Below are 13,380 nucleotides of genomic sequence, written 5' to 3' on the forward strand. Positions count from 1 at the left end.
CTGCCCTGCCCTCAAGGGACGAGGCGGCTTTGCTTTTCCTGTTCACGTAATGGGCGTCGCTAATGCAGTCTTTGGCTGCATGCATCCAGACTGGAGAAATAACCCGTTTCGGCACCACTTTAACTCTTTGCCTGGGTCTAAAACTATGGCATTCTGGGAGTCAGAGTTTGTTGTGGGGCCCGGAGCGGAGCCAAGGAAACCCTATGAAATTAATGGGGTCGCCATAAGTCAGCGGGCGACTTCAAGGCACACAAACTCATAGTGATAGCAGACTGTAGCAAAGAGGGATGATAATAATGCTATAATAGAGTTGGAAGACAATCCGAGGGCCCTTCTGCCATGCAGGAACTCTCAATCAAAGCCCCCTGACAGATGGCCAGAGTGAGCGTGTCCCTCTCTCAAACGGCCCTTGCTTCCTAATCTTTAGGTGGAATCTCTTTTTCAATGGCTGTTGTATGTGGAAATGGAGATGGGGCTCAAGTAAAGACGCCAGGAAATGGGAGAGGTCTTGACTCAGATCCCCATCAAGCTATACTGACCATTACAAACTTAGCAGGCGGTTTCAGTGTGTCTTCTAAAACCTTGAACAATGGGTTGTTCCCATTTGTCTGGTTTGTGGCTGTGTATTGATGCGCTGCATATGTTCTAACGCATAGAATAGCGTGTCTCTTGTTGTTTTTATATGGTACCCTTACTTACCGTCACATGTTTTTGTCCTCCTTTCTTCCCTACTCCAGGAAAAACTAGCCATTAAGAAAAAGAGGAAAAAGGAGCGAGAAGCTCTTGGAGATAAGGTAAAAGGAGAATTAATGGGTCATAAAAATAGTATTACCAGGTTTACAACTTTACATCTAGTTTTTGTTACAGGTGTACAGCAGAAGAAGAAGGTAGTGACCTTCTCACTAAGGAAATATAGGCATGGCTTTCGTGCAAACAGCACTTCTTTTGATACACATCATGTTATATCCAGTGACAGTATATAAATGTAATTTGTAGTATTTCAACAGCGTACTGATGTATAGTAATTCTGATCTGGAAGATGTTTCATTCAGGTTTGATCTCTATTATGAAACTAATTAAATAATTTTATTCAATTGACTACTACTAACTTATCCTACAATAAGGAGAGGGGATTAAAACAGTAGCAGTGGTTTTCAAGGGGTGGGACAGGACTCCCAGACACAAGTGTTGCTCAAGGGGAACCTGAAACTTGTAGCCTTGGTTCCCTCCTCCCTTACCAAACATTTTTATGTGTAAAATCCCCATTGGCTTCGTCTACAGCATTTTCCAGGGTCACTCGCCCCTTTGGTTCTGCCTGAGGCTCCCAAGTGCTGTTGCCAAGCACCAGTATTGAATTGTAGGTGAAGGGCTTTTAAGAAGTAAAAATACTATCTATAAATATTGTGGCTTATTCTTCTTTGCTTTTTTAAGGCATTTCGTAGTGCTGATGAGCTTAAGTTGCTGTTGGGACATTTTTTTTTAAGTATCCACAGCTTTTTGTTTACAGAATTTGTAGGAAGAATTACTACAGTTTAATAATTAAAAATTCTGATAACTTCACATAGTGCCATGAGGTCTACTTAGATGAATTCCTCAAAATTCAGTAGGTATGTAAAATTATTACTTTAATTATGACCGCATGGACTGGAACCAAACTTATGCTTAGAGTGTACTCACTGGAAACAGTAGGCCCTATTTTAACTGTACCTTTGCAGTCTCATTTATTTCAGAATGGGTGCACTTTAACCATATGTATCCACAGTTCAGAAACAAAGCAGTTTGATGCCACTTCAATTGCCATGACTCTATCCTACAGAACCCTGGGATTTGTAGTTTGGTCAGGCACCAGAGCACTGACAGACCAGGTGAAATACCTCACCAAACTATAAATCCCAGAGCACCCTAAGATGGAGCTATGACAGTTAAATTGACGTCAAACTGCTTTATTTCTGCCATGTGGATAGATTGTAAGTCTGAATGGATCCCAATATTTTGTGTTTCCAGTACTACACATTGTACTGTAGTAGAACTCTGCTTATCTGAAGCACTTGAAATAAGATGTGCTTAGTAGGAGTTCAATAGTTTATTTGATTTTACTGCTAATGAAATCACTTATCAGACATAGTAATTTGTAGCAAATGTTGATTATATGTTTACTTTAATGCATTAACCTTTTTATTTTCCACAGGCACCACCAAAGCCAATACCAAAGACAATTGAAAACCAGCGTGTGTATGATGAAACCACAGTTGATCCAAACGATGAAGAGGTAGTTCTTTTCGAAGAACATTTTAAGGGAAATTCATGCCAAAAACTTTCCATTTTGATAGTTTTATGTCCATCTAGTTATGTGCACAATTCTGTTTTATAAATAACTCTAGGGCAGTAATTTGGATAAAACATCTATTCTCTTCTTGTTTTCGTATCACAGAAACAAGTACTACTTCAGTTCTTAAGGTGGTGGGTTTTACAGTCTTGTTTCCAAGTACCTGGTGCATGCTGTCTAATAGCTACAGTTTGTGTCCAGGCAACCTTTTGTTGAGTCATATACAAACATTGTATGTAAGAATTTCTGGAAGGAAGCCTTCTTTGTCTGATTTAGCAAAACCAGTGAAGTGTTCTGAGTTTATTTAAGAGGACTGCAATCCGTAAAAGCTTATGTTAACTCAAACATTCTCGTCTTTAAGCTGTCATTAGCCTCTTTGTGTATAAATAAATCGTGAAAGAGCTAGCATAGAACTGGTGGGACTTTGCTTCCCCTAAGCTCAGATCTTGATTTTGTAAGAACATATGATACTTAAGTATGGCTTCTTATAATGCTCCTCACTGTATCCTTCCAGGTTACTTTGGATGAAGCTACAGATGAATTTGCACCCTACTTCAACCGGCAGACAGTCCCAAAGATTCTTATTACAACATCTGACAGACCTCGTGGAGTAAGAACATATTTTAAAATAGAACAGTGACATGCTTATTTCATCATGATTGTGCATAATGTGGAGAGCATAACCCTGGAGTGTTTATTGGCTCTTGACTTCACAACTTTTCAAAATAAATTTGGATGAGATCCCTTTTAAAATAATGGTATACTTTTAAACATAATAGACCAACAACAAGCAGTGATTGTTGCTTTAAATTTATGTTTAAATTTCTGCACTATTAGTGCATTATGCTCAAACATGTTCAGACATGCACAGAAATAGATCAGTAACGAAAAACATAGTAGCTTGTACTTTCTTTTATAAACCCAGCAAAGCAATAACTTTTCTTTACTAAACCCAGTAAATAAAACTTTAATCATTTTTTCCTTTTGTACAAATTCTTTATTTGACATGTCTGAAACATGGAAATTGGAATAAGATATCTATAAGCTCTGTGGCAGTAATGAGAATCAGTAGTAAATCCAGCATCAACAAAATGATACTTGCTTTTATTCCTGTTATTTTTGCATCTGTCTGAACTTAGCAAGTCAAGTCACTGGTGCAGAGATGAAATTTTGGTTTATCTGGCTTTAATTGCCAGGGTTGAACCTGTGTGTTTCAGCTGTAAAAAATTTCATGTGCTGTTGAAATCAGAGTAATTCCTCCCCCCCCCCCCCCAACAAAAGGCCTCTTTTCAGGAGATCCTGTACTTTCAAACATAATGACTTTTCAGGAGGTCCTGACCTGGCCTTCCAACTTTTGTGTTGACAAGAAAGGATTCTTGCTCCTCTCTCCTATAGTGCACTAGAATATTTTAAAAGTCTTCATTGGTGTCCATGGAGGACTTTTGACATCTCATTGCAGCATGGGCAACTGTTAGTGCTGATACTGAGGGGAAGGGCTTTGATTCTTCTCTGAAAAATTCCCTTTTGTATTTAGACTTAAAAAATCTCATAAGACACTCTTGGGAGCAAAACAGACCAGCAAAAAACGCCAACTTTGGGGGGATGTGGCATACACATAGTGCATACCCCAATGCCGCCCCCAAGCTGCTGTCACAGCACCCCGCTAACCACACACTAGGCAGCGTCATGGCATTTCTGCAGTGCGGTGTTTACATGAGCTGTGCCACAGAAAAGCTGCCGCCGCAGCATAAGACAGCACCTTTCCTCCGCCCCAAGGAGCAGCATTTTGCCACCAGATCAGGGCCACAGAGTGCCATTGTTGTGGCCCTGACCTAGCGCTCAGAGGGGCAGCATAGAGATGTCCCTTTATGGCCTTCTGTTTCGGTCTTTAGACTTTTAAAAAGGCTGAATACTGTGTGTATGTGTGTTAGGAAATCACGCTGGACACCACTTGCCAGAAGTGGGATGGATTCACCTACTTGGGTGTGGGGTCCTGTCACTGCTAGTATAATCAGTCTGCTTGATTAGAATCAGTTTGGCTCCCAAAAGTTTCTTCAATTATGTTTAAAATATGTGATATATAGAAATGTCCATATGGCCTGAGAACTGATGATACACTAATGTGTTTATTGAACTCATGTTGGTTTATGTTTGAATAATTACACCTTTTTTTGCATTAACTCTTTTTTTCAGAGGACTGTGAGGTTCTGTGAACAATTGTCAACATGTATTCCAAATTCACATGTTTATTATCGAAGAGGGCTGGCTCTAAAAAGAATTATTCCACAGTGTATCTCAAGAGACTTCACAGATGTGATTGTGATCAATGAAGATCGCAAAATACCAAGTATCCTTGGCAAATTAGATACTTCATATATTGTAAAAATCAGATGGTAGTATTTGGAGAATTAAAGTTATTCCAGGACATAAATATTAATATTTCTAGTTGTGCTTTAGATGCATAGTGAAATGGTCTATGAAAATTCATCCTAAGTTTCTACAAGTTTTATTTTTCATTGTTTCTCTGGTAAACATCTTGTTGTCAGTCTTAACTGCTGAAATAGATGGACTTGTGTTAAGTCACTTGCCTGAAGGGCCAACTGCTCATTTTAGGATGAGTAGTGTTCGACTACGTAAGCAAATTAAGGTGAGTTTATTTTAGTGAGGTCAATCCTGATTTATAACTATGCTTGTTATAACAGTCATTGCAATGTTTTGTGTCATTTATTCCAGCGAAAAGGGAAAGCTCCCACAGAACATCAGCCTGAAATAATTCTGAACAACTTTACAACACGGTTAGGCCATTCCATTGGTCGCATGTTTGCATCTCTTTTCCCTCATGATCCTCAGTTCATTGGTAGACAAGTGGCTACATTTCACAATCAGCGTGACTACATCTTTTTCAGATTTCATAGGTGAGTGTTCAAAAACTGCAGCCACAAGTGTGAGAAATGATTTTGTATGACCACTTTGCTAATATTGCCCACTACCTTTTAAAGGTATATCTTCAAAAATGAGAAAAGAGTGGCAATTCAAGAACTGGGACCACGTTTTACCCTGAAATTAAGGTCTCTTCAGAAAGGAACTTTTGATTCCAAGTTTGGAGAATATGAATGGATTCACAAGGTATTGTATTTTAGCAGTCTCTCAGCACTGCCTAATTCTATGTAAGGGATATTAAGTCTAGATGGTGTTTACTTGCTGTATAATTGGTAGACTACTTACAAGCAGACATTTATTCAATATGTATTAATAGAATTCCTTACAAACTGTTCTGCAGCATCCACTTTTACCTACCATTTAATTTAGCTGTGGAACCTGTTGCCCTCCAGATGTTGTTTGACTGCAACTCCAGTTATCCCAGTTCATTGTCAGTGTTGGCAGGGCGGAAGTGAATTTGAGTCTCAACATACAGAGGACCACTGGTTCCCCATACCTATTGTAATATTTGTCATTATACTATTTTCGTATTCGTTTTGAGTACAAAAATAATCTTGAAATATGTTAAAACAAGATAAAGCTATACTAGAGAATACTAGAATCTTCTGAAACACTAAAGCTAATGTAAAATGAAGTACAATACCAGACAAGTTTCGCCGCCATCCATCCATCCTGTGTAGATATAGGCTGGGACATCTTGGCTTCTGATGAATCTTTGATGGGGATTGGGACAATTATTTTTCCCTCTTCCTCCGCTTGCATGTCCTTGTCCTTTATGCAAATAATTTATACTATAGTACGATTGCCCACCTTAACAAAGCGTGGCTACTTTATAAAATAAAACAACTCCTTGTTGAGGTGGGGATGGTCTATGCTGTCACTGGAAGGCATGATTAATTGCCATAATGGTGGTGAATGGATTTGCTGCTTATAGTAGTACTTGAAGTTCTTTCTAGATTATTTTTAAGCAACAGGAACAAAGGACCAAATTATACGATAACCTAAAGGCCAGTTTAAAATTACTGTGGTATGACTAAACTTTTGGAAACAGAGCTAGGAAGTCATTTTATAATCAGTCCAGGTTAGGCTGACTACTGATTATCTAGAAAAGATCATAAGTCGATTCCTGCTTCTCAGTTCTTCAGGAGACTGCATGGATATTTATTTTGGACAATCCCATTAGGGCCTAATGCAAATAAATGTTTTAATACTGTACAGGTATTTCTAAGTTACTCTCCTGATCCAGATACTTTCACTTTACTAATGTGTTCATTTCATAAGCAAATTCTATTAAATGCTCCCTTTATCTTTCAGCGTCGTGAAATGGACACAAGTAGAAGAAAATTCCACCTATAAGAGCAAACTAAGAAAGCAGAGTTTTTTTTCTTTTCCTGCTGAGTTAACAAGAGCACAGGAGTTGGGATATCATTGCATTATGGCTACTCCTTGTCCAAAGGGGAGAATTCCACAATGAAACGTTTTTTCTAACAGACTTACAGATGAACAGTTAGACTGATGTATGTCATCTAAAGTGCCTTGAATAACTTCCCAATTGTACTTCTATTTATTTACAAAGAGTAGAACATTTCATGTTACTGTGGCAAGAAATTCTATCTGTTGTTCACTTGTGAAGATGTTACCTTTTTAAAAAGTGCTGTTTCATAATCATGTAACAGTTGCTGGAGTGATTTCTCATTGGAAGTAGACTATTTTACAACTACAACCCTGCTATACATCTAAAGTGGCCACAAGCTGTGAGTTGCTTCTCAAAATTGGTTGTAAAAAGTAAACATTTATGCAATTTTTAAATCTTGTAATTCTCAGTTTCACTGGTAGCAATTAGGACCGTAATGCAGAAAAGCTCAATAGTGTTTCACAGCGACCATTTCACATGCATTGTTAAAGCATTGTTAACCGTTACATGCATAAACATTGTGCTTATGCATTTGCTTCCTTTTTCATCTGTGCACTTTGACATTGTCAAAACTGAAGGAAATGGTTAGTTTGTCTAAATAAGCCAGCTTGAAACAATAGTTAACATTAAGTTTTCCGTTTGTATATAACGAGCTGCAATTAGGTGAAAATGAGAACAAATGCTTCTGGTCTCCTTGCATGGATGCACAGGACATCCATGAGCCCAAGGCTTACATCTATAACACAAAGTGAATCAATGCCCTGTATTAGATAGGGTTTTCTTGGCAAGATTTGTTCAAAGGACTTTGGCTATTGCCTTCCTTTGAGGCTAAGAGCATGTGACATGCCCAGTGGGTTTCATGGCTGAGTGGGGAATTGAACCCTGGTCTCCTCAGTTGTAGTCCAACACTCAAACCACAACGGCATGCTGGCTTAGCTTTCTCAAATTGTCTGGAACATCCACTAAATAAACTTCATGGGATTCTAGGTGTATAAGTACTGTAGTGGTTGGTAGGGTATATTTAAGAATGGGATTTGGCGCCAGTTTACTAATGAAAGAGAACAAGAAATTAATGCCTTAGCATGTTTTGAGAGGAAATACTGCCCGTTTCAAGACAGTATGCAATTATCTGAAATTGCAAAAAGTTTTATAGTGGTTATAATATATTTGGTGTCTGGCTGTAAATACTATTTTGTATTCAGAATCTTAAAGCTGTTGGTGCAACCAGCTGAGTAAGCTATGTTACAGCATTTTACTTCCTTGAACAAGTAAAAAAGGCATGAAGAAAATGTGCATTGTGAAAACACAAGCATTCTTTATCTACCTTGTAAAACTTCACATTAACATCGAAAGTAATTAAGGCAACTCTTTATTGCTTGAATATAAAATTGATTCCCTCATGATACAGAAATTATTGCAGTTAGCATACAGTTTGTTTAGAGAGGTAGATTGTAAGAAATCTGACAACAGTAGCAGTATTATACTAGGTCTAAGTTGGCACAATAATGCAAAGTTTCTGTACAGGTTCCAAGCCGCTTTGCTTTCACATCCGTCGTATGTATCAACAGTTAGGGAAAGTTAGAAAATCTGAAAAACAAAAGAAAGCAACCTTGCTGAAGTTAAGTATGACATTCGCAAGGTAAGCATGTCATTTGCTGAGAATGGTTGGTGGGACTCACACCTGACATGATGAATCTTACAACAGTTGGTGATATAGAGGACCAAATACCACAAAAATATTGAATACACTGAAGAAAGGGATCTCTCCCTCTTCATTAACTGTGAAAGTTTCTTAATGTCCAAATTAAATTTGCCAGTTGAGCTCTCTTTGGGTTCATATAGAATGGATCAACTACCCTTCATCTCTACTTGGCTAGCTAAGGGGGGAAGCAGATGGACATGAAGGAATGGCCAGAGGCCGCTTCGGCCCCAATTGGGCAGGGACCACAGTAACCAGCCAGCCAGCCTGCTCCTGAGGTGGGCCACTACTGCAGTCGCATGTCACGCCATCCAGGGTCGATCTAGATCCTATTTAGGCCTGTTTGGCGCGGCCTTGGCTTCTAGCTGTTTTGAGGTTGTGCATCATCTGAACACTACACCCACAAAGCGGCCAGAAGCCACTCTATTTGTCCCATCTTTGCTTTGGGCCTAAGACAACATACTGGATGGGTTTATCCAAAGATTGTAAGGTACATGTAGTATGTATGATAAGTATAAATGCGGGATCTTGGAAGATGTCTTTATCCACACACTACCACTATATAGCTAGTCAGTAAAAAAATGAGTGCAGGTCAGTATCTGCCACAAATGAACTTATAATTGTTTAGAGTTACAAGAGATTAAATAGTTTAATATTGGCTACTTTTCTGAATAAAGCAGCTTCTCATAGACCTGGGGTGAGCCACGTGCAAACTGCACCTGCCCTCCTTGGTGCTTCCATTTTTTTCTGCAAAAATGCCCTCACTGGTGACATTTTACATCTAGGAGAGGCCTTTCCAAACAAAACAGACTTCCTGATCACTTCGTTATAATGTAAGGTGTCTCCTGGTCCTAATATCATAAAGACACCAGACCCTATCTAACTTGGAAGCTAAACAGAATCAAGCCCTGGTTATTATTTGGATAGGAGACTGCCAACAAACACCAGATACTGTGGCCTATATCAGTATTCCTTGCCTAAGAAAACCCTGAGATACATGGGGTTGTCATAGGGTCCTTGAAGGTGTGCACACACACCTGGACCTAAAAGGATAATGAAATGCCCCACATGCCTCCTAGAGGGCATTTGGGGGCAAAGTCTCCTGTGTGGCTAATGTGCCCGCTAGCATTCAACAGCTACCCATCCTGTCTTTGACCAGCAATAGCTGAAATTTTGTTGTGTGCCTTCAAGTCATTTTCCCAACTTGCAGTCACCGTATCATGGTGTTTTCTGGCAAGACTTGTTTTAGATGGGGTTTAATTTTGCCTTCCTCTAAGGCTGATAATGTGTAACGTGCAAGGCTACTTAGTGGGCCTGGCAGGGATTCAAATCCTGGTCTTGAGAGTCCTAGTCCAATACTCAAGCAACTACACCATACTCACTCTATAGGCAAAACTTGGTTTTATATAAAATGCCCACCTATTTGGGTAGGGTCTACTGAGCATTGTGAGATGCTTTCCAGAAGGTAGTCTAAGGCACTGTACATAACTCCCGATAGGGCGCCCCTGACACGTGCTAGGGGTTGGCCGAGGGCGCACCGTCCACATTGACCTCACCCCTAGCATGTGACGGGGGCGTCAAAATGGCGGCGCCCTGTACACACAAACGCCACCATTTTGACGCGATGTCCCAGAGCCTTTCTGACGCCACAAGTGTGCCATTGTTCTTTTTGTTCCGCGACACAGCCGCACGGTTTGTCCGCTGCAGCTCCCTCACGGAGCAAACCAGGGCGGTGGGAGACTGCCCTTTTTGGGTGGTCTGTATCCCACCTAAGATCTGATTTAATGGAATTTTCATTGAACTATTAATTGGTTTAAAATACCTTTAGCCTTTAAATTTTATTGTACATTGCCTTCTGAACCTTGGCTATATGATGGGATATAAATATTTTTAATACATAACACTGTGGAGGATAAGAAGTCTTCCTGCTATACTTAGAGAAGCTAAAGTAGTAAGATTATGAAGACTTACCAAGAAAAGATCCCATGTATTTCACCAAGTCAGAGAAACGAACAGACTTTCTGTGGTCTAAATGGATTTGTACTTGACGATACTCCTGTTAATAAAGGATCGTGATGCGCATTCTGTAGACAAAACTGCTTTAAATCAGCTGCAGCTTGTGAAACCTGCAAACAAAGAAATCATCTTTCTATAATGGTCATATACTACTTATCTGGGTGGTAAAACAATTAAGCCAGTTAGAAAACAAGGTAGATTCAACACCCCCAGCGTTGTATGCAATCAGATTTGGGGGTATAGTAAAATACTATTCTGTGCCCTTCACCCAATAATTCCCACATCTTTGAGCTAACCCAATATTAATGTCGCTTCAAACATATCTCCACAACTGTTATTATGAATCTCCTTCCCAACTGAAATGTGAAACAGAAAGCTCTTTTGGTAACACGGCAATGCAAATGTCCTCTGGATGTAAAAATACATTTTGTTTTCTGGAACTGTATGCCTTTTCCTCTGAACATTGTAAACTCCTTTTAAAGGACAAACCACTGCCCTGAGGAGCAGAGCTTCCATAACAGTCTTTGATAAAGTACAAAAGGATTGTTAAAATAGATTGACTTTAACTAACATATCAATAAATTAAACAGTCTTGAAAAGGAGTTACCAAATTGCACATCAACAAGCAGCTGCCCTCAAAGTTAGCATGCGCCCTGAACAGGGTTGCATAGATCTGAATGGGCAGAAGGTAGACCTGGGTCTTTGTTGCTGTTAACCATCTTCCAGTTGACTTCACTGGAGAAAAGAATGGTCCACAACGCACTGGAGAAATAACCCACTTTGAGACCGCTTTAATACCTGCCCTGGCTCAGTGCCAGGGAGCTCTGGGAAGTAGTTTTTTGAGACATTTAGATTTCTCTCTCTGTCAGATGGATGGCTCTGGTGCCACAACAAACTAGTCCCCAGGCTTCGCTAGCACTGAGCCAGGGCAGTTGTTAAACCGTTCTCAAAGTGGGTTATTATTTCTGCCGTGTGCTTTTGTTTGGACCTATGAGTCTGTGAGACCCAAAGGCCTACTAGCCCTGTTATTGTCTGGAATAGATGAGTATGCGAAGGGACCTTGTAGCCCTGGATGAGAGAGGAGCTTCTTGCAGAGTCCACTTCCTCAGGTGCACTTTGACATCAACATGCCACTGACTTCTCTCTTTCAGTGAGTCTCAAAGGTGCTACAAGAAGATCCTTTTGCATAGCCTCTGAAGAGGCAGCGAAGCAACAACAATAAAAGGAAGGCGCTCTGCACATGCTCAGAGGCCCCACTCTCAGGCAGCCTCCTCCTCCTCCTCCTCCTCTTCAGGCTCAGAGTCAGAAGTAACGGTTTCCCCAAATGATTACAGAGAGGAGGAGGAGGAGGAGGAGGAGGAGGAGGAGGGCGCGGCAATGGCGTCTTTCGAGGGAGGCCTTCCCTTCCTTCCTCCCCTTCTTCACCTTCACGCGGCTGACGCTGGCCTCGAGGCGCAGCTGCTGCACCACTTTCTTCATGGCTGCCACGTTGGAGGACATGGCTCCTTGCTGCCTCGCGCGATATATGGAGCCTGGGTCGCCTTTGGCTGGGGGCCCTCGGCAAGACAGACAACGGCTCCTCTCCTCCGCCTCCTCTTCGTCAAGTTTCTGCCCAAGTTGTTTCCGGCCCTTCGCAAACTCTTCCCGCCCACAGAGACTGGGAAGAAGGAAGGAAGGAAGAGAGCCCCAAGACTCGCCCACAGCTCACTGGCTGGAGGAGGGCGCCTCTGGGCCTCTCTCTCTCTCTCTCTCCTTCCCTAAAAGGAAGGGGAAGCAAAGCCAAGTCAGGGGGGCCCATCAAAAAAGTCACGTTACGCTGTTCTTGTTGTTGTTGTTGATTATATATACGTATAAGCAACTCCAAAAGCCAGGGTTTCCCATAATCACATTACACTATTGTTTATATATATATACACACACACACATAATATGATATAGCATCACTATAATATATGCAATATTAATAGATGTTTTATAACAATAATCTTTTATAATTAACACAACAATGTAATTATATTTATTATATATATTATTATTTATAATAACAACAAAACCTGAGGTCAAGGAACCATCTAATTAAAAACAATAATAGTAAGCTGCTCTGATAGCCTTAGGGCTGAAGGGCAGGGTATAAGCACCTAAAAAATAAATAAATAAACAGCGTAATGTGATATTTATGAGAATTATTATTATTATTATTTACATTGGGCCCTCATTATCTGCTGGGGTTCGCTTCCAGGATCCCCTGTGGATAACAAAATCCCTGGATGCTCAAGTCCCATTAAATACAACAGCATAGTAAAATGCTGTCCCTTACAGAAAATGGGAAAGTCAAGAAGGTTTCTGTGGAATTTATATCTTTTGGGTATAAATTTCAAGCCATGGATCCTTGGTTCCACAGACTTGCTGCCCCTCACTCCTGGAGCCTCCTTCCCCCACAAGAAGCAAGGCCACCATTCTTTAACCAGTTTCAAACTGACTTGAAGACTATATTTTCCAGGCACTGTGTGATTGTTTTATCCATTGTTATCTGACATCTGATTTAATATTTGATGTTTTTTAATTTGTTGCCTGCTTATTTATCTAATTCCATATTGCATTATTATCTACTGTTGTACTGTATTTTGTAGAACGTACGCCATTGGCAGGTTTTATTTTTATCGATTTTACTGATTGTATGTACAGCGCTGTGCAAATCAACAGTGCTATATAAATAAAGTTTAATAATAATAATAATATCTGCAGATAAGGAGGGGCGACTGTATTTTCTTACATCCCGCCTTTCTCCCAATATGGGGACTCGAGGCAGCGAACAAGTATAAAACAGTACAGTTTAAAAACGATGCAAAATATTAAAATACATAAATATAAAATTTAAATTTAAGGTTGCCCTCTGGAAAGCTCTTAGGGCTCACTAAACTACAAGCCCCAGAATTCCACATGAGGCGGCCGTAACACAAGCTACAAATCCCAGGATTCCATAGG

General features: G+C 40.2%; 2 protein-coding genes across 2 annotated transcripts in view; one reads left to right on the top strand and one right to left on the bottom strand.

Annotated features, from left to right (window-relative positions):
* Positions 1-8,268, top strand: part of RPF1 (ribosome production factor 1 homolog) — a 38,730-nt gene extending 30,462 nt beyond the window's left edge. The window contains exons 3-10 of the mRNA XM_042464325.1: positions 657-794; positions 2,189-2,269; positions 2,841-2,936; positions 4,520-4,673; positions 4,891-4,973; positions 5,060-5,241; positions 5,326-5,452; positions 6,581-8,268. Coding sequence (XP_042320259.1) covers positions 657-794; positions 2,189-2,269; positions 2,841-2,936; positions 4,520-4,673; positions 4,891-4,973; positions 5,060-5,241; positions 5,326-5,452; positions 6,581-6,622 — 903 coding nt within the window. The 3' untranslated portion in view covers positions 6,623-8,268. The remainder of the gene's footprint in view (positions 1-656; positions 795-2,188; positions 2,270-2,840; positions 2,937-4,519; positions 4,674-4,890; positions 4,974-5,059; positions 5,242-5,325; positions 5,453-6,580) is intronic.
* On the bottom strand, positions 8,033-12,109 carry GNG5 (G protein subunit gamma 5). Its single transcript, XM_042465031.1, has 3 exons — positions 11,821-12,109; positions 10,351-10,505; positions 8,033-8,267 (listed from the first exon to the last, which is right to left on the bottom strand). Exons 1-2 carry the CDS (start codon positions 11,893-11,895, stop codon positions 10,380-10,382), a joined length of 201 nt encoding a protein of 66 aa, XP_042320965.1. The 5' UTR covers positions 11,896-12,109; the 3' UTR covers positions 8,033-8,267; positions 10,351-10,379.
* Between the last annotated feature and the right edge of the window lie 1,271 nt (positions 12,110-13,380).

The sequence above is a fragment of the Sceloporus undulatus genome, chromosome 4, assembly GCF_019175285.1.
Source record: "Sceloporus undulatus isolate JIND9_A2432 ecotype Alabama chromosome 4, SceUnd_v1.1, whole genome shotgun sequence".
Classification (NCBI taxonomy): Eukaryota; Metazoa; Chordata; class Lepidosauria; order Squamata; family Phrynosomatidae; genus Sceloporus; species Sceloporus undulatus.